The sequence below is a fragment of the Macrotis lagotis genome, chromosome 1 (assembly GCF_037893015.1).
Source record: "Macrotis lagotis isolate mMagLag1 chromosome 1, bilby.v1.9.chrom.fasta, whole genome shotgun sequence".
In the NCBI taxonomy this organism is placed as follows: Eukaryota; Metazoa; Chordata; class Mammalia; order Peramelemorphia; family Peramelidae; genus Macrotis; species Macrotis lagotis.
Genome location: NC_133658.1, coordinates 577370017 through 577390732, shown reverse-complemented (window position 1 = coordinate 577390732; position 20716 = coordinate 577370017). Strand labels below are relative to the sequence as shown.

General features: G+C 40.8%; 1 protein-coding gene across 3 annotated transcripts in view; it reads left to right on the top strand.

Annotated features, from left to right (window-relative positions):
* SEMA5B (semaphorin 5B) overlaps positions 1–20716 on the top strand; it is a 191669-nt gene that overhangs the window by 155519 nt on the left and 15434 nt on the right. For all 3 annotated transcript variants that reach the window (XM_074214665.1, XM_074214667.1, XM_074214666.1), the window contains 7 exons: positions 1426–1488; positions 1990–2088; positions 2823–3036; positions 4625–4910; positions 15645–15780; positions 16775–16982; positions 18285–18492. In XM_074214665.1, coding sequence (XP_074070766.1) covers positions 1426–1488; positions 1990–2088; positions 2823–3036; positions 4625–4910; positions 15645–15780; positions 16775–16982; positions 18285–18492 — 1214 coding nt within the window. The remainder of the gene's footprint in view (positions 1–1425; positions 1489–1989; positions 2089–2822; positions 3037–4624; positions 4911–15644; positions 15781–16774; positions 16983–18284; positions 18493–20716) is intronic.

Sequence of the window (20716 nt, the reverse complement as noted above, 5' to 3'; positions counted from 1 at the left end):
GCCTGCCGTCTCAGCACACACTTTAGCTGTGAGTGCTCCCCCACTTCCCTCACACACCATTGCACTCCCACATAAAAATACTGCAAGATTCTCCACTCCAAGCTAACACACTTCCTTACTCAGTATCCTGCAGATGCCTAAGTGAGCCTATTCTCTCTCTCTGGGCCTCCTGGGTCTGCTGTTTCCCTATGAAATGCTTGTCCGGGAGCAGGTGGTCATTTTTCTCTGCCTGTCTTACTTCTGTCTGTGGACACATTGTCCATCCTGGCTTGCCTTCTTCACTCTGAATCACTTTATTCAAGTCTTTCCCATGTTTCTTTGAATTTCTCTTATTGGGATTTTCTATGATACAATATTATCTTTACATGCCACAGTTTGTTCAACCTTTCCTCAGTAGATAGGTACCTGTTGTTTTTTTATGTGTTTTTTGCTTTCATAAGTTCCTCCTAGGTTTACAATCAATATACAGTGGGATCAATCAATGTACAATGGGATTGCTAGGTCATAATGTAGTGACTTTTCACATATAATTCCTTTTTTGGGGGGGGGGTGAGGCATTCAGGGTTAAGTGACTTGTCCAGGGTCACACAGTGTCAAGTGTCTGAGTTCCTATTTGAACTCTGGTCCTCCTGAATCCAGGACTGATGCTCTATCCATTGTGCCACCTGACTGCCCTTCTCATATAATCCAAATTGATTTCCTGAATGGTTGTATTAGTTTACACCTCACTAACACTGTGTTAGTCTGCATATCTTCCCAAACTCCCTCCAACATTATCTCTCCTGATTTGTAAAAATCCTCTTTGCTGATTTTCTGGATGTGAGATACAATCTGAATTGTTTAAGTTCAGGAAAACAAGTTGAAATTTAGTCTCAAACTCTTCCTAACTTTGTCCCCCTGGATGAGTCATTTCACTTTACTCAACTTAAGTTTAATCAATCAAATGGAGAAAATAATAGAATCAGCCTCCAAGAAAGTGAGAGGAAAGCTTTGCAAACCCTCAGGCACTCTTACTCTCATTTACAGCAATCTTTTTTATTTTGGGGTTTTTTTTGCAAGGCAATGGGGTTAAGTGGCTTGCCCAAGGCCACACAGTTAGGTAATTATTAAGTGTCTGAGACTGGATTTGAACTCAGGTCCTCCTGACTCCAGGGCTGGTGCTCTATCCACTGCACCACCTAGCTGCCCCTACAGTAATCTTTAATAATTGTTGACCCTTTGCATTTCTTCTTCATTTGGTTGGTTTTGTCCTCTCTGTTGTCTTTCTCATCTTTAAAAGGTCTCCAGGGGAGCAGCCTTTCAGACCTTCCTTGGTGATCATCAGCTGTTATGATTAGGGAGCCTGAAGGGAGGCCCCCAGTAGCCAGACTCCTAATGCCCCTATTGCTTAACTTAACCCTGGGTGTCTTTTCATTCCTTTCTCAGGCTACAGAGTGGAGCTCCAATGAGGAAACTCGCAAGTCCTGCCAAAGCAAAGGGAAGACTGAAGTATGTGGCCAGGATAAACCTTAGGCATTTCCCCCTCCCCAACCCTAGGGATGGGACACTTTGCAATTCAGGGTCTCAAAGTTGGGGGATAGCAATGCCTGAAAAAGGAGATCTGAGAGGCATTTGGAAAAGTCTGAGAAATGAGATAGACCATCCAGTGCTGGATATTTTAAAATCTCTCTGGGTGGTCCATGAATTAGAGGACTGTTTCCACTGTTTCAGTTCAGAAAAACGAGTTGAAATTTTGTCTCAAAATCTTCCTAACTTTGTCACCCTGGATGAGTCATTTAACCTCTTTCTGCCTTCATTTCTTCATCTGTCAAATGGAGAAAATAATAACAACTGCTTCACAGAACTAGCCCCACCTTGTACTCACCCTGATGAGAGGACAGAGATTTTGTTAGCCTCTCCAACCCTCCCATAGAAGGGGTGAAAAAGAAATGCTTCCTGATTGATTGATTGACTGCTTAATGAATTTTACCCCTTGCCCTCCTACCCCAGGAAGAGTGTCAGAACTATGTTCGGGTCTTGATCGTGTCGGGCAGGAAGGTTTTCACCTGTGGCACCAATGCCTTCTCTCCGGTGTGTTCCAGCAGACAGGTGAGGGGTCTTCCAGGTGGGGGTGTGGAGGAGTGAGGTATATTCCGGAGCTGAGTCCACATGGGGAGAGTCAGTGACTAGGGTCATTCTCCCCTCTCCCATGGAGATAGCTGAAGTCAGTGTCATCCTGAGTTATGAGCTATGAACCAAGGTGTTCTTCAAGGTGGTTCAGGTGGTCCTCTAAGAAACAAGGTTAGAGGAAAGTTACAAAACCAAGGTAGAAAGAAAAGACACAGCTCATCACCCCCACCCTGGACCAGAGGGAAGCCTCTATTTTTTTTTGTTTTGTTTTTATTGCTTTTTGAATTTTACAATTCCCCCCCATCTTGCTTCCCTCCCCCCCCAAGGCAGTTTGTTAATCTTTACATTGTTTCCATGGTATGCACTGATAAAAATTGAATGTGTTGAGAGAGAAATCATTTCCTTAAGGAAAAAATGAAATATAAGAGATAGCAAAATTACCTAACTCCACAATTCTTTCTCTGGATACAGTTGGTATTCTCCATTGCAGATACCTCAAAATTGTGCCTGATTGTTGCACTGATGGAATGAGCAAGTCCATTAAGGTTGATCATCGCCCCCATGTTGCTGTTAAGGTGTACAATGTTCTTCTGGTTTTGCTCAACTCACTCAGCATCAATTCATGCAAATCAGAAGCCCCTATTCTTTATAATATTTACCTTCACTCCCCAAAGAACTCTGCTCTTCTCTCTTCCTATTCACTTTCTTCCCAGGCAGGGAACCTTAGCCGGACAATTGAAAAGATCAACGGTGTGGCCCGATGCCCCTATGACCCCCGACACAACTCTACAGCTGTGATCTCAGAGCAGGGTGAATTATATGCTGCCACCGTCATCGACTTCTCTGGCCGAGACCCTGCCATCTACCGAAGTCTGGGCAGTGGCCCACCTCTTCGCACTGCTCAGTATAACTCCAAGTGGCTCAATGGTACACAAAGCCCCCAGCCCCAGAGTGTGGGAGCACCATCCACTTTTCTGATCCTCCCTACCTACTGAGAAACACACATTCAGAGATTTTTTTTTTTTTAACCCACAACAAAAGAACCCAACTGATATTCAGGAATGAGTAGCTTAGGGATTGCTGCATATTTGGGATAATACCAAGGACCAAAGTGTCCTAGTTTCAAATTCAGCTTCTTAAATGTTGAGCAGAATAGAAAGTGGGTAAAGAATGGGAAAAGCTATATTCAAAGATATATTATTAAAGAGATTCAGATAGAATCTTTTCAGAAAGATACAAATGTGGGGTGGCTAAGTGGCACAGTGGATAGAGCACCAGCCCTGGAGTCAGGAGTACATGAGTTCAAATCCAGCCTCAGACACTTCATAATGACCTAGCTGTGTGGCCTTGGGCAAGCCACTTAACCCCATTGCTTTGCAAAAAAGAAAGAAAGAAATATACAAATGTGAGTCAAGAAAATGTTGATTATTTTAATTTTTTCTTTTGTTTTTAATTACATTTTTAAAAATATACTTTGACGTTCATTTTTTAAAATTTTGAGTTTTTTTACACCCATCCTGGCCCAGGCCCTCTTCTACCTATTGAAAAATCAAGTACTGTGATTTCAACTATACATGTGAAGTTATGGCAAATATATTTCCATATTAGCCATGTTGAAAAAAAAAAGGCAAGAAAAATAAAGTGAAAAACAATATGCTTCAATCTGCCCTCAGAGTTCAGCAGTCTGTTCTTTGGAAGTGGCTAGCACTTTTCATCATGGTTCCTTTGGAATTGTCATAGATTGTTGTATTGATAAGAGTAGCTAAGTCTTTCCCAATTAACCATCAATATTAAATAACAAACATTTATTAAGCACTTATTGTATACTCTGTCCTTATATTGTATTGTAGTCCTGTGAAAGGGAGCTTGGAAGGGATTCTTTCTCCCCCATTTTCCTCTCCCACCAGCTCCATTTTATCCTCAGTGGGACTCATTTCAAATTGGCAATATGAACCTGGGGGTCTGTCTGGCTCCTAACTTACCCATCTTGGGAAAGGAAATTGTTTGGGACAGGGGCAAGATTCCTATCCGAGTGCAATATAGCCCAGTGGATAGAACACTAGCTCTGGAGTCAGAGAAATTGGATTCAGATGCTGACATTATATGATCTTGGACAAATCATTTAAACCTTGCTGAGCATCTGTTCCCTCATCTGAAAAATGACTCAGGGGTTTCTGAGGTTCCTTCTAACTCTGGAGATATAGCATAACATTGCATGTGCAATGCAATATTTATAATACAATATATAAAATATAATACAATAAATGTAATATAATACAGTCTAGAATAATATACTTAATGTAATATAGTAGAATTTAATAATATCTATTATAAACTATAATATAACATCTAGCTTTAATATAATCTATACTACAATATAATATCTAGTTATTGCTATATCTAGCAACATCTGCCATTATAATATCTACAATGAGTGAAGCGGTACCATGTGCCCATCTCATTCCTCTTGCTATCTGCTTCCTTCCCATACTCTTCTTCCTTGAACTTTCTCCAGAGCCCAACTTTGTAGCTGCTTATGACATTGGACTATTTGCCTACTTCTTCCTGCGGGAGAACGCTGTGGAGCACGATTGTGGGCGCACCGTCTATTCCCGGGTGGCCCGCGTGTGCAAGAACGATGTGGGTGGGCGCTTCCTGCTGGAGGACACCTGGACCACCTTCATGAAGGCACGGTTGAATTGCTCTCGTCCAGGGGAGATCCCATTCTATTACAATGAACTTCAGAGCGCCTTCCATCTTCCTGAGCAAGACCTAGTCTATGGCGTCTTCACCACCAATGTGTGAGTTCCCATTGTTCCCTACCTCACTGGCCTGTAGAACCCCTGACTTTACTCTGTAGCCCTTTCCTCAGGAAGGAGAAAAGACAACAAATACCTATTAGACTCCTACTATATAACAGGCATGGTATCCATGACTCAGGAAGGAAAGAAACTTTTATTAAGCCTCCACTACTCATTTGGGGTTTTTCTTGGCCAAGATCCTAGAGTGATTCTCCCATTTCCTTTCCTCTTAGTTACATAACTAGTAAGGATCTGTACCCTCAGCTTAGGAGGAAGGGAAGGAAACAAATACTTTATTAGGCTCCTACTGTGTACCAGGCCCTTTATAGTAAACCTGGGAAGGAAAAAAATTATTAAATATCCTTTATCTACTATTCACCATGCTAAGTAAGCACTTTACTAATATTATCTCATTTGATCCTCACAATATCCCTAGGAGGAAGACAGTACTGGGGTTTTGTGACTTGCAACTAATTGTCTGAGGCTGGATTTGAATTCAGGTCCTTCTGATTCTAGGTTCAAGCTCTCTACTTCGTGTCTACCTGACTGCCTCACCCACCCCTCTGAGTTTGTCTTTATGCATAAGTCAGACAGCTTTGGTGAAATGTCAGTTTGAAACAAATGTTATCTACATAAAGTTGGTAGTTGAAGCCGTGGGAACAGATGAGAGGTCTGAGCAATAGAGGATGACGATGGTGGTGATGATGATGTTTGTCCCTTATTCTTAAAGAAGATCATGACCTCAGGGAGATGGTGCCATGACATGCCATGAATTGAATTTGAATGATATTAAGACAGTAGAAGGGAGAGGGAGAGTCAAAGAGAGAGGAAGAGAGGCAGAATGAAAATCAAAGAAGAATATTTCAAGGAGAATGGAGTAGTTAATAATTCTCATGGTTCTTGACCTGAAAGGGACTTCAGAATGCCTCTAGTTCTCTTTTTTTCATTTAACAAATAAGATAATTGAAGTCTAAAGAGGCCATGTGATTTGCCCAAGGTCACACACCAAGTGCCAAATTGGAACCCAGATCTTTTAGCTACTTTAACTGTGACATGGGTTAAGGAGTGGTTTTGTATTAGATGGTCACCAGCAACCTTCAAGAGAGCAGTTTTAGTAACAGTATTTGGGAATGGAAGACAGATTGCAAGGTGTTAGAGGAAAGTGGGTGGTGAGGAAATGGAGGCAGTGATTATGGACTTCTCTCTGTAGAAGTTTGGCAGGAGAAAAAGAGACATGTCTAGTTGGAGGGAATAGCAGGGCTGAGAGAAGCTATTTTAAGTTTAGGGGAGACCTGAGCGTGTTTGTAGGCAGACAGGAAGGAGCCAGTCGGTGTGAAGGGAGAAACTGGAGATGCAGGAGGAGGAGGAGATGAGCATTGCCAGAGGGAGGTCCCTGAGGAGTCCGGAAGGTGATAGAATCAAGAATACAAGGGTGGAGGAGGCGGGGGCTTGCAAAGGTTCTTCAGTCCAGAAGAGAGGAAAAGTGAGAGTGGATGAGGATACAGACAGATTTTAAGGTGAGGAAGTTGCTGTTCCGTCTTTTCAGTCGTGTCTGTCTCTTCGTGATCTCATTTGGGGTTTTCTTGGCAAAGATACAGGAAAATGGTTTGTCATTTCCTTCTCCAGCTCATTTTATAGATGAGGAAACTGAGGTAGACAGGATTCACACAGTCAGTAAGAGACTGAGTGAGGATGGATTTGAATTCAGGAAGATGAGTCTCTTCTGAGATTGAAAAAGAGCTGCAATTACTAGGAAGGAAGAAAATTTCCAAGATTATAGAGTCAGAGCTTGAAGGGCCTTGGAGGCCAGATAGGGAAATTATTTGCCCAGAGTTGTGCAACTAAGCAAGTGACAAAAGAAAAATTTGAACTCAATTCAGCTTTGTTTCTACTGTACTATACTACTTATTTTTTAAAAAAAATATTTAATATTTTATTTTTATTTCACTCAAAACCTTACAAAAAGATGAATGCTGAAAATTATCTTTGCATGTAATTGGGAAAAATGAAATAACATTTAAAAACATTTTATTTTTCCCCAATTACACATAAAAACAATTTTTACCACTTGTTCTTTCAAATTCTGAGTTACAAATTCTCTCCCTTCATCCTTCCTTTGCCCCCCCTCATTGAGAAGGCAAGCAATTTGAGGTGAGTTAAGACATATACCACACTCCTCCTTGATGGAACTTATTGTCTGACAGTCTTAATTAATCATCTCTGCAAAGTGGGTGCTGAGGTCATCTATACTAGGGAGACCCTGGAAGACCCTGGAATCTAGATCAAGGGAAGCAGTAGCCTTGTGGGTCACACATTAAACTGGTCAGTTTATATCCAGAGTATTAGGGGCAGGTTTTTTTTTTTGTTTGTTTGTTTTTTAGGTTTTTGCAAGGCAATGGGGTTAAGTGGCTTGCGCAAGGCCACACAGCTAGGTAATTATTAAGTGTCTGAGACCAGATTTGAACCCAAGTACTCCTGACTCCAGGACCGGTGCACTATCCACTGTACCACCTAGCCACCCCTAGGGGCAGTTCTTTTAAGAGGGACATTGACCGTATCATCTGAGATTCTATGTTGTATGATGGACAGTTTCGGGAACTAGGGAGTCTTTATCCAGAAGACAAGACTAGAATGGGGGAGGGGAGGGAAGAGGGCCATGAGAACTGTTTTCAAGGAACTAGAGAGCTGTTTATAAATTAATAATAACAGTACATATATGTCAGTTTTGCAGCTTTTTTTCTTATAGGAGTCCTCTGAGGTAGACAGTACAACTATTATCCTATTATGAGAAAACTGGCTCAGTAGTTAACTGATTTATTGTTGTTTGGTCATTTTTCAATTATGTTGTGTTCAAATTCATTTGGGGTTTTCTTGGCCAAGATCCTAGAGTGAATTTTTCCATTTCCTTTCCTCTTAGTCATATAACTAGTAAGTATCTGAGTTGAGATTTGAACTCAAGACCTCTAGCTCCAAACACAATTCTGTTTTTATTACATCATTCTGCTCCTATCTGTACCTCTGGGAAGAAGTCAATGTGTTGTTCTCTGTTATTCCACTGAGTAGAACTCAGGCTGATGGATAGATGTTTCAGGGAGACAGATTGGACATATAAGGAAGAATTGCCAACTATTCATACCTTGTATAACAGTGATCTGAGCATCCCTGGAACTTTATAAGGAGAAATTTATACAGTGACCTGATGGTAATATTGTAAAGGGGACCCCATGTTAGATGAAAAGTTGCATTAGACCTCCTTTCATGTATGTTTTCACTCTTAGATTTCATGACTTTCCATGCTGACTGAGTCTCCAAGAGATAATTACTATTCACTCTCTAGAACCAAGAATGGTCTAACCTAGACATGATGAAAAGAAATTTATAATAGAGCACTCTCCTCAAGTGGAAGGGATAGATTTGGGCACTTTCTTTAAAGGAGAGCCATGCCTGGGATGAATATAGGGAGAGAGTTGTTACTGCTGATGAGCTGAGAGACCTTTGAACCAAGAGTAGTGTAGATCACTCCTTTTCTGTCCTAATTTTCAAGAGGATTATTGGAGTTAGAATTATATCTAACTACGACACATCAGATTTTTTTTCAGTCTAAGAGTACCCTAGCCAAGAGAGTAACAGTTCTTTTTATCTTGGCTAGCCTCAGCCACTTGCTAGCTGGGCAAGTCACTTAACCCTGTTTTTCTCATCTGTAAAATGAGTTAGAGAAGGAAACAGTAAAGCACTCCAGTATCTCTAACAAGAAAACCCTAATTGGGTCATGAAGAATCGGACATCACTGAACAATAACAAAAGCATCATTCCCTACCATCAAATGCTTACATACAAAAGTTCATTATGAATAGCTAGCCAACATATTTATTAAAGCAAGCAGAAAAGATCAATCAGGGAAATTATATAAAGAATAAATTAGACAAGTGATTCTTCAATCTTTTGGTCTCCTGATCCCTATATGTTCTTTTTTAATTTTTTATTTTAAGGCAATGGGGTTAAGAGTGACTTGCCCAGGGTCACACAGCTAGGCAATTATTAAGTGTCTGAGGTCACATTTGAACTCAGGTACTCCTGACTCCAGGGCCAGTGCTCTATCCACTGCGCCACCTAGCCGCCCCTATCCCTATACATTTTTAAAAATCATTAAGGATCCCAAAGAACTTTTGTTTATGTGATATTTAATATATTAAAAATTAACACTGATAAAATTTTAAAATAGTAATCCAACTAAAAACAACAGTGGTAAATCCATTTGTATATTCAGATATTTACATATCATTTTTATGAAAAAATATATGTTATTAGAATTAATTTAGAAGAGTGGTATTATTTTGAATATTTTTGTAAATCTCCATGCTGTCTGACTTCAGAGAAGACAGCTAGATTCTCATATCTGCTTTAACATTCAATCTGTTGCACTATGTTTTTTTCTGGTTGAAGTGAATGAAGAAAATCCACCCCCAAATGGCAAAGAATATCCTAATATTAATATGAAAATAAATTTGACCTTGAGGAAAGGTTCATAGGTATCTCCAGAGAACATTTTGAGAAGTGCTGGTATCAAATGGACCTCCTACAGCCTAGCAAGAACCAGATTAAAATATAATTGGGAGGGGCGGCTAGGTGGAGTAGTGGATAAAGCACAGGCCTTAGAGTCAGGAGGACCTGGGTTCAAATCCTGTCTCAGACACTTAATAATGACCTACCCAGTACCTGGTATCACATGATTGTCCTTCAGAGAAATGCCCAGGCCTCCTCACCCCACCCCCTCCCCCAGGAGGAGAGCTACATGAAAATATTCCCCGTGTTTTCCAATGGAGTTGAAAAAGAAGCCTGGATCATCAGATGCCTCCTATTTTCAGTGGAGAACAATGGGAAGAGATAATCCATTCTGAGAGAGTGATGCTACCCCTCCCTTATTAACCACAGCTTTGTTGGATAATTTAATTATAAAAAATAACACTCCCATTTATGGAGCCTTCACCATTTACAAAGCACTTTTCTCACAGTAACACTGGGAGACAGGTAGTTATAGAGATTATTAGCCCACACAAATTTATTTTAAAAGAATATAAAAAATATTAAGTTTTTAAAAGAAGCATTATTATCCCCATTTTACAGATGAATTAGAGTCTCATGGAGGTTAATTGATTTACCCATGGATAATGGGTATCTGTATATTGAAATTTAATGGACAGAGCACTGGACCTAGAATCAGGGAAGACCTGAGTTTGAGGTTTACCTCAGACACTTAACTAACAGTGTGACCTTGGACAAATCAAATCGCCACTGCCTGCCTCAGTTTCCCCATCTGTAAAATGAGGATAATAATGTTTGTTTGTCCTTCATTCACAAAATCAGGAATTGGATTTGAGTAAGGGGGACACTGTACCAGCCTCACTTTTTTCCTCTGGAGCCATCTGGATCCAGTGACCAGATACAAATAGGAAGACTAGAGATGACCTGGATATGAGGCAATCAGGGGTTAAGTGACTTGCCCAAGGTCACAAAGTAATAAGTGTCAAATGTCTGAGACTGAATTCAAACTCCTGTCCTCCTGACTTCAAGGCCAGTGCTCTATCCACTGTGCCACCTAGCTGCCCTAAAATGAGGATAGCAATGGACTCTTCCTCCCAGGATTGTTGTTGAGGAGGAAATAAACTGAGTAGGGTGACACAGTCAAGGCAGTCTATCCAAGACTTATCCTCTGTAATAATCTTTGCTAAAAGGAGATTTTTTTTAATCTGTTACATCAGATACTTATCAGGATGGTGTCCTGTTTGCTAATTAATTGGCAAGCATTTATTAAGTTCCTCCTATTCCCAGGCAATTTCTAAAAACTTTTGGACCTGAGTCCCTGAGCTGCCTCAGACACTTTATGTATTATATATAATGCACAATAATGAAAAACCAAATATATAATATATACTAAAAAAAATACGATGATGAACCAAACATGAATTTACCTGTTTCCTTATCTTGACATAATAATCACATACCTCCTACCTTTGTCAATACTGTGTAACTATGAATTATTATTGCTATGGGGAGGAGGAAGATGCTACTACTTTCTTCTAGCTGTAGTTCTAAGACCTAGAGTCTGTCTGTTATTCTTAAATTCTGACTTTTTGTGACCCCATTTAGGGTTCTCTTGGCAAGGAGACCGGGGTAGTTTGTTATTTCTTTTCTCAGCTCAGTTTACAGATGAGGAAACTGAGGCACCCAGTGTTAAGTGATTTACCCAGTCTTAGAACTAGAGCCTGAGGTCACATGTGAACTCAGGTCTCCTCGACACCAGGTCCAGCATTCTGTTCACTGTGCCATCTAATCCAAATGATAATCCAGTCATCTCTCTTCCCTCTGCCTCCAGATTTCCAGATACTGATCTCAGCGTGCTTGCTTCTTATTCTATCTCCCTCCTTCTACTCCAAGCCATCATTGCAGGTCTGGGACTCCCCTTTACCTTGTTCTTAAGAAGGGAATCCATAAAAATATGTGGCCTAAGGCTGGGAAGCAATTAGTGGTAGTCTAGACTCAAGACACTCACAGTAGTTAACTTTGCTAATCTGATCCACAGAAGAAAGGGGAGGGGATCAAATTATCAAAATAAAAAACGAATTGAGTGAATTCATAACAGAGAATAAAAAAGTGGCTTATCAGAAAATCCTATATGCAATTGTATGCTAGCAAAACTGCAAATTCAAAAGGATTGGGTGATTACCCTTAAGAATATAAAATTCTTAAATTAACGGAACATGACTTAGAGATTCTAAACAACCCAGGCTTAGAAAAATTAAATTGAGCAGATTGTAAAGCAACTACCAAAAGGGGAAGAGAAAGAATACCCCAGGGCAGACAGATTTCCAATTGAATTCTATCAAACATTTAAAGATAATTAAAACTTATGCTACACAAATTGTTCTCAATAATTGAGGAGAACATTTTACCTTTTATGAGGCCAATATGGACTCAAGATCTAAACCAGTTTCCTTAATGAATTTTGATGTAAAAACTCTAAATAAAATTCTATCAAATGAATTATAGAATTATGGTAGAAAGCTGATTCTAAGACAGAAAGACCTGCATTCAAGTCCTGCCGTTGACCCACATTGACTGTGTGACCCTGGGCAAATCACTTAACCCTGTTTGTCTCAGTTCTTCTGTAAAAATGCTGGAGAAGAAAATTGCAAACCACTTCTGTATCTTTGTCAAAGAAAACATCAAATGGAGTCATGAAGAAACTAAAATGACTGAACAACAACAATAAAATTCTGTTGTTGATTTAATTTGTTAATTATTTTCCAATTGCATTTTAATCTGGTTCCAAGGCAACTACAGACAGGCCTATTTGACACCTCTGGATCATGAGTTTTGGAGAACATGCCAACCCTAATTGGAGGGAGTTTCTTCACCCTGGAGCCCCCATGCCAGTGTAATCACAGGTTCAGTCCCTATTTTTTTTTATTTTAGGGTTTTTTTAAATGTTTCTTTTGCAAGGCAATGGGATTAAGTGGCTTGCCTAACGCCACAGAGCTAGGTAATTATTAAGTGTCTGAGGTCGGATTTGAACTCATGTACTCCTGACTCCAGGGCCCGTGCTCTATCCACTATGCCACCTAGCCACCCCTTTCAATCCCTATCTCTAATACTATTTCAAACATATTATTCACTTGGACTAAGTTGGATTTGTAGCAGGATGCAAGGAAATATTAGGAACACAAAACAACCAACCCAATAAGAGACCTGGATAATGATAGGCCATTAATGGGAACAAAGATTCCTAGGATTTTAAAAACAGAATGAGATTTTAGGGATTATTCCATTCAATCTCCTAATCTTACAGATGGGGAAACTGAGTCATAGGGCACTGAGGGAAGAGGCCTCTAGTCCCACCCACAGCTAGCAAATAGCTGAGCTAGGATTTAAACCCAGTTTTCTCAATCTAATGTTCTTCTGAGGCTGCCGCCCCAAACTATCCGGGGGGAGTGGAGATAGAAGGGATGCTATGGTGTAAAAGAACCAGATCAAAGACATTTTTGTCTTTTAACTTGTGAATTACATGTACATGTGCATACGGGATGAAAATGAAACTCTGTGTGATGTGAAGGAAAGTATTTGACGGTGACTTTGATTATAGACACTAAATTAGAAAAAAATTGTAGTAATTTTGCCTGTGCAGAAATATAAAAATATATAATTCTAATCATAGATATGTATGTGGCTAACTTACTAAGGAAGAATAGTCACAAAGTTTTAGAATTGGAAGGGAATTGAGAGGACAATTAATCCAATTTCCCACCCAGGGAGGAATCCATCAATACCCAAGATACCCAGCCTTCAACTAAAGGCTTAAAGGGAGAAGGAGAGAATTTGGAACTCAAAAAATTTGTTAATATCATAAATAAATAAACCATCAAATGTGTGTGTGGGGGTGGTGTGTGTGTGTGGGGGTGTGTGTGTGTGTGGGTGTGTGTGTGTGAAGTTTTAGTGAAGGTGTGCCCAATACCTCCTTTGACTGTAGGTGTATTCAGGGAAGGTTTTCCTAATGCTGATACACTATCAGGAACCCTGAACCCTGGATTCTAGTCTGTGTGACTCCTCACTTGTCCTCTAGGCTTTATCAGCTAAATGGTGATGGAAGTGGGGTGGGGTACTGGAGTAGGTATCTCTGATGCCTTCAAATTTGTCAAAGTCTGATATTGAGAGTGACCTATAGATTGCTTCTCTACAGAGGCAGTTGAAAGATAGGGGAAAATAGATCAGTGGACTTGGAATGGGGTTGAACAGAGTTTGAATCCTGCTCTGGATATTTATTAGCTATGGGATTTGGGAAAGTTTATCTAGCCTCTCTCAACCTCAGTTTCTTCATCTGTATAATGGGGATAATGATGGTATCTACTTCCAAAGAGTTATTGTGAGAATCAAATGAGATGATACATGGGAGGCCCTTTGTATGGTCTAAAGATATGTGTAATATATAAAAATATGTTTATAGTTTTAGGTAATTTAAATGAAAATATGTAAATATATCTTTATGTGGTGGTTAGGTAGTACAGGGGATGCATACACACACAAACACGTAGGTAACCATACAGTGGATAGAATACCAGACCCAAATATCAGTAAGACTCATCTTCCTGAGTTCAAATCTGTGTGTGACCCTGGGCAAGTCACTTCACCTTCTTTGCCTTGATTTCCTCATTTGTTAAATGAGCTGGTGAAGGAAGGAAATGATAAACCACTTCAGTATCTTTCATTTAAAAAAAATAGCCAAAACAAATAGGACCACAAAGAGTTGGACACAACTGAACAACAAAACCAACCAGATAAATAGATAGATAGATATTTATATTTGTAGATATATAAAAAAATCTGATTGCTAACTATCATTGTTAATGTTCTACCCATTAATTGATCATCTGGCCTTCTGGGTGAATAGAAAACATCTTTATTCTCTCTTCTGTAGTTCAGACCTTCATTTATTTGCAAACAGCTACCAGTTTCCTCATAATTTCCTCTTTTTTAAGCTAAACACCCTCAATTCTTATGTGTTTCTCCCCAGATATAGTTTTCAGACCCTTCCGCATCCCTCATCTACAGCTGCTTTCCAGGGTACATCTTAAAATGTGTGAATTCCTGTACAGAGAGACACACACACACACACCCATATTCAACCAGAAAAGATAAAGCCCCCAAAATGACTCACCAACAGCCAAGGGTTCCTTGGTTCTGGATGTACAGTAGAAGTAGAGTAATTTAATTTACACCAACCAGAATTTATTAAGCACCTACTGTATGCAAGGCACCAGGCTAGATAATGGGAATATAAAGACAAAACCTCAAATATTCCCTGACTTCAAGGAGCAGCCAGGTGGGGCAATGCCTAGCTCTGTGGGTACAGGCCACATACTTCATTATTGAAGAGTCATGATTTTCATTAGCATGGGTGCCCATGCCACCAGTGAAGGGCATCCCTCCTCCATTCTATGGAGACAGCTTTCAGGATCTACCATGACTGAAAAAACATCCCCTAGTGGCTCCCTTCTGGTGACGAGCCTCAGTTTCCTCATCTGTATAATGAGGAGATTGGGTCAGGTGGTATTTGAGATCCTTTCCAGCTCTAAAGCTTTGATATGTTTGGGATGTTCTGTTTTACCCATTAGATTAAGAACTTCCAGGATAAGGCTTTGTGTGTATACCTGGCTTTTCAGCCAGTCAATCAATGTTTATTAAGTGCCTACTATTTGCTAGACATTGTGTTAGGTTCTAGTGATATAAAGAAGGAAAAAAAAAGGGACATAATCTTGTTCTCAAGGATTTTATATTCTATTGGGAGGCAAATGAATATAAACTAGTATATTTTATATATGCATGCATAGCCACACACATACATGCATGCATACATAGAACACATCTATGTCTAGATCTGTCTGTCAGTCAGTCAGTAAGCACTTATTCAGCACAAACTAGGATAAGTGGTGGGGGTGCAAAGACTGACAAAAGACAGCCCCCACTCTCAGAGCTCTTGCCGGCCCAATGCATGGTCCATCACTGGGCCAGATCCCGTTGGCCAGAACTGGCAGGAACCTTTGAAGACTCAGCAACAAAGCAGGGGAATGGGCAGGAGAGGACCAGGAACAAGGCACAGCTGACTTTTAATTCCCACCATGGGTGGGAAGGGGAAAGGGTGACATGCCTGCGGTGATTCCACCTGCCTCCTTTCCCTTCCAGAAATAGCATCGCCGCTTCTGCCGTCTGCGCTTTCAACCTCAGTGCCATCTCCCAAGCCTTCAATGGCCCCTTCCGCTTCCAGGAGAATCCAAGGGCTGCCTGGCTCCCCATTGCCAACCCCATCCCCAACTTTCAGGTACAGTTACCCTTCTGTTTCCCACTCCCTCCCCTCATTTCTGATCACTACCACCTCAAATGCAATCCCAAAACTCTTTCTCTCTGGTTATTGGCAGTCATGGGGAAAGGGTCATTTTTAATTTCCTGGAAGAAAAGCGAGTACCCTAAGGTGACCATAACTGAGTTACTAAGGGACATCAATGTCCATTTTTGATGTGAATGTCATCTCCCCTATCTGGGTGAAGAAAGGAATAGAGTTGGTAGGGTGCAAAGTGAAGAATAGCTTAATAAGTTTGGCTTCTGAATCACAGACCTATAAAATGGCACTTCTGTAGGAATCTTAGAACTTATCTAATCCAAAACCTTCATTTTTATAGATGGGAAAACTGAGGTCCATGGAGGTGAAATGATTTGTCCAAGGTTTCACAACTTGTTAGTAACAGATTCAGGATTAGGACTAAGATTTTCTAACACCCATCCAAATTTCCAGTCCTGCTCAGAGGTAGAGATGGGAGGCTGGGCTGTTTCAGTGTCTGTAGAAAGTAAAGGAAAGGGTCTGAGAAAAGAATCTTTGGCAGAATCTACTCTCTATTATCTTAGAACAAATGAATTTTTCAGTTCTACCAGGATTTTCTCATTCTTTCTACCACCTCCAGCCTCTCATATAAAATCCCAACCCTAGCCTCATTTTTAGATACTCTTTCCTCATCTTCCCTAGCCAATTTTTCCTTATCTACCTATGGGATGAGAACATTGCCAGGGAGAGATGGAGGACAAAAGCTAGACCTCATTAAACTTAAGGAGATTTATGGTGAAACTGGCCAATTGAGGCAGCATCTAATTTATCCAAAATCCTCCTGATGCATCCTGATTTCTGGATTATTTGAGTCTCATAAAGGACCATATTAGAGATTCATGGAACTAGAGGCAGGGAGGGTTGGGGCTGGGTGTGGATAACTGGAGAGTCCTGAGTGGAACTTATGAGTGTGGGACTCTCCACTTCTGATTCTCAGTGTGGAACCTTGCGAGATGTTGGCCCCAATGAGAACCTAACGGAGAGGAGCTTGCAGGATGCCCAGCGTCTGTTCCTGATGAGCGAGGTGATTCAGCCTGTGACGCCGGACCCCTGTATCACACAGGACAGCGTCCGCTTCTCTCATTTGGTGGTGGATCTCGTGCAGGGAAAGGACACTCTCTATCATGTGCTTTACATTGGCACTGGTAAGACCCTCCTCTGTGTTAATTAAGGATATCTCCAGAGAAAGCAAATAACTTTGCAGAAAAGATGCAACATTTGTGCAGCTGTCTGACATTTAGAGAGTGTTATGTTCCTTGGATGCTGGTGACCCAGAGTCATGTCTCAATGATAGTGAGATCCAGATGGAGGTGTTTGTGATGTGTGGGAGGCAATGATTGAGTGAAAGAAGGAGGCAGTAGAGAGATAGGGATGGAGGAAGAGAAAGAGGGGCTGAAGGAGAGAAGGGAGAGAAATGGGAGAGGAAGAGAGGAGAGAGAGAGAGAGTAGGGAGAGAGAGAGGAAGGGATGGAAAGGAGAAAACAAGGAGAGAGGGAGGGAGGGAAGGAGAGAAAAGAGGAGAGAAGAGAGAGGGAGAAAAAGAGGAAGTATAGAGAGGGAGGAAAGAGGAGAAGGGGAGAGAGAAAATGGAGGGAAGAAGACAAAAGAAGGGGAGAAAAGAGGGAGAAAAGGAGAGAGAAGAGGGGAAAAGAGAGAGGAAGGGAAGGAAAGGAGAAAGGGAGGGATAACATAGAAAGAGGGAGAGAGGAGAATGGGAGAAAATAAAAGAGAAGAGGGAGAAAGAGAGAGAGCTAGGAAGGGGGGAGGGAGGGAGGGAGGGAGGGAGAGAGAGAGAGAGAGAGAGAGAGAGAGAGAGAGAGAGAGAGAGAGGAAAAGAGAAATGGAAAAGAGAGAAGAAAAGAGGGGAGAGGAAAGAATTAAAGAAAGGAAAAAAATGAACAAATGTGTGTGGTGTGACTGAGAGTCGACATACGTCCATGAGGAACAATGATTGATTTTGAGAGACTGTAGTCAACTTGGAACCCCATGACTTGGGGGAGGTGTCTTTGATAAGGGGACAAGGACCATGAGAGTATGTAAAAAATGGATTTTGGGTCTGACAGAGGCATTGGACCTGTATGCAGCTTTGGATTCTGATACCCTTACATTTGCATTTGGGAAGTAAGGAGGAAAAATCCCTAGTAAAGTTGTTAAAAATCTGATTGGTATAGTTCTGAGCCTTAGTTTTCACCTGAGAAGGCAAAGTACCTGTAGAAAAGCCCAGGGGCCTGTATCAGAGAGACAGACAGCTGGTATGTGATCCACTTCTCTATCTTCAGGGCCACCTCTCCCTCTCCATCCACACCCTTGGGTGGGCACATCAGTCAGGCCCAGAACGGAGAGAACACTCTTTGTCAATGCCCCTTCCCTTGGATTCTAGTTCAAGAAGTTCTAGATAGTTAGAGAAATCTGATGGTCAGACTGTGGTCTCTGCCTCTCCCACTCAGAGTCGGGCACCATCCTGAAGGCGTTGTCCTCAGCCAGCCGCAGCCTGCGTGGCTGCTACCTGGAGGAGCTACAGGTGCTGCCTCCTGGGCGGCGCGAGCCTCTGCGTAGCCTGCGCATACTTCACAGTGCCCGAGTGCTCTTTGTGGGGTTGAATGATGGGGTGCTGAGGATCCCACTGGAGAGGTGCACCGCCTACCGTACCCAGGGGTAAGTCGGGGTACCAGAGGCGAGGGGGCAGGGGCTACTGATCTGGAACACTACTTTTCGGTTTTTCTCAGCATCATCAGCTGTTATTATTAAGGCTTTGAGGTCTCTTGAATTCATTTCATATATCTTTATTCACTTCTCTCAGTAAAAGTGGGGAGAGGCTGAAATCCATGTATGAGGTAGCAAGGTGATTATAATAGATAGAATGCTGGATCTGGAGACAGAAAGACCAGAGTTCAAGTCCTGAATAGACACCTACTAGCTGTGTGACCCTGGGCAAGTCACTTAACCTCTATCTCAGCTTCCTCATTTGTAAAAATGGGGCTCAATAGTAGTAGCTATCTCACAAGGTTGCCGAGAGGATTTTTGTGAAGCAGTTTGTAAACTTTAGAGTAGGGCAGCTAGGTGTCATAGGAGACTGAAGTCGGGAGGACCTGAGTTCAAATCCATCCTCAGGTACTTTTACTAACTGAATGACCCTGAGGAAGTCACTTGACCATTGTTTGCTTCACTTTCCCCAACTATAAAAGTGAGGATTATAATAGTACCTATCTGATAGGGCTGATGTAAGGATTAGATAATATTTGTAAAGCTGCTGTGGACTCCTCTTGTACATCAAGGCACCAAGAGGTATTGTGTCCTGGAATACTCGATTATTTTGCCTCATAAATGCTCCCAGTAAATGTAAGCAAATGTCCTACTACAGACAAAATTGCTTCTCATTCACAAACATCCAATGAAGAGAATGAAGAAATAAGTAGGTTCTGTGAAGTTCTTTATCAGTTCTTCCAAACTAAATCAACCTATACCTTGCCAACCTGTGACATTCATTTAGAAATGGGCCCTAGGAAGGCTGAGAAAAAATAATAAGTTGGAAAATATGATTTTGGAACAAGTGATGAAAGAGACCAAATGCTTCTTACTAATTGTTGGAAGTCTTATGCTTCTACATGGCATGAATACTTTCTTTGAGAAAAAATCTGAAGGTACTGGATGGGGGATGGTACAGTGGAAGAACCAAAAACATCTTTTTTTTCCCCCCTTGTTCAGTTTTCTTGTTCAGATACTCTTTATGACCCCATTTGGAGTTTTCTTGGCAAAGATGCTAGAGTAGTTTGCCATTGCCTTCTCTAATTGATCTTACAGATGAGGAAATTGGGGCAAGCAATGGTTAAGTGACCCATCCAGGTTCATACAGTTAGCAAGTATCTGAGACTGGATTTGAATTTAAGTCTTCCTGATTCCAGACCCTGACATGAGAAAGCCATGAATTTAAAAAGCCCTCAAAGGATGAAATTACATCAATTGATCCAGTGCTTCTTTTTTATTCCATAAGGCAAAGAAATTAGAGGATGAACATTTTCATTTCAAAGTAAAACTAATAAAACAAATTTGTATGAAATAATGTACCTGATTCTTCTCAGAAACAAATTTCAAATCATTGACTAGTTAGAGCAAAGGTCAAGATAAATATCATAGTAGAAAGAAAGGATGACAAGGAGAAGAAAGATGTGTAAATCACAGCTTTAATACAACCTATTTAAACAATGCTGGAAAAAAAACAGGAAAATGGACACCATGGTGAATAAGAATGTTTCAAAAGCAATCACCATTTCTTAGAAAAGTTAAATTTATGCAAATCATTTACTATAATGAGGAGGCTAGATTTCTTTCCATATGAGTCTCATGCCAAGATTCATGAACCTGCCAGTGAGTGATAAGGAAGCAAAAGATGTTTTATCCTATAGGAGACCAATTGACCATTCATTGGGGGGGGGGTGGAAAAAGTAGCAAATTGGGAACAACAGGATCTGAGTTCAAAGCCTGCATCACCCATTAACTCCAAGCATATAAGCCATCTCACCTCTATTCCCTAGGTCGTGCAACTTCTAGGGCTTAGTTCATCATCTATAAAATGAAGAGTTGTTCCTGGCAAGGCAAGGGAATAAGCATTTATTAAAGCAACTGTGCCAGACAATAGAGTTTATTATACATATATATATATTATAGTATTATATATAACATTATAGTATTATTTAATGTTATAGTGTTGCAATACTGTAGTATTATAGTATTATTAATATATTATTATGTAGAGTTTCTTCTAGCTCTAATCTATGATCCTACATCTCATGTCAGGTGTATGAAAGCTTCCTCCAGGTTGCAGCTACAGGTACATTATGCATGCATATCCAAGCTTTAGTGCCTCAGAGGCCTCTGGTAT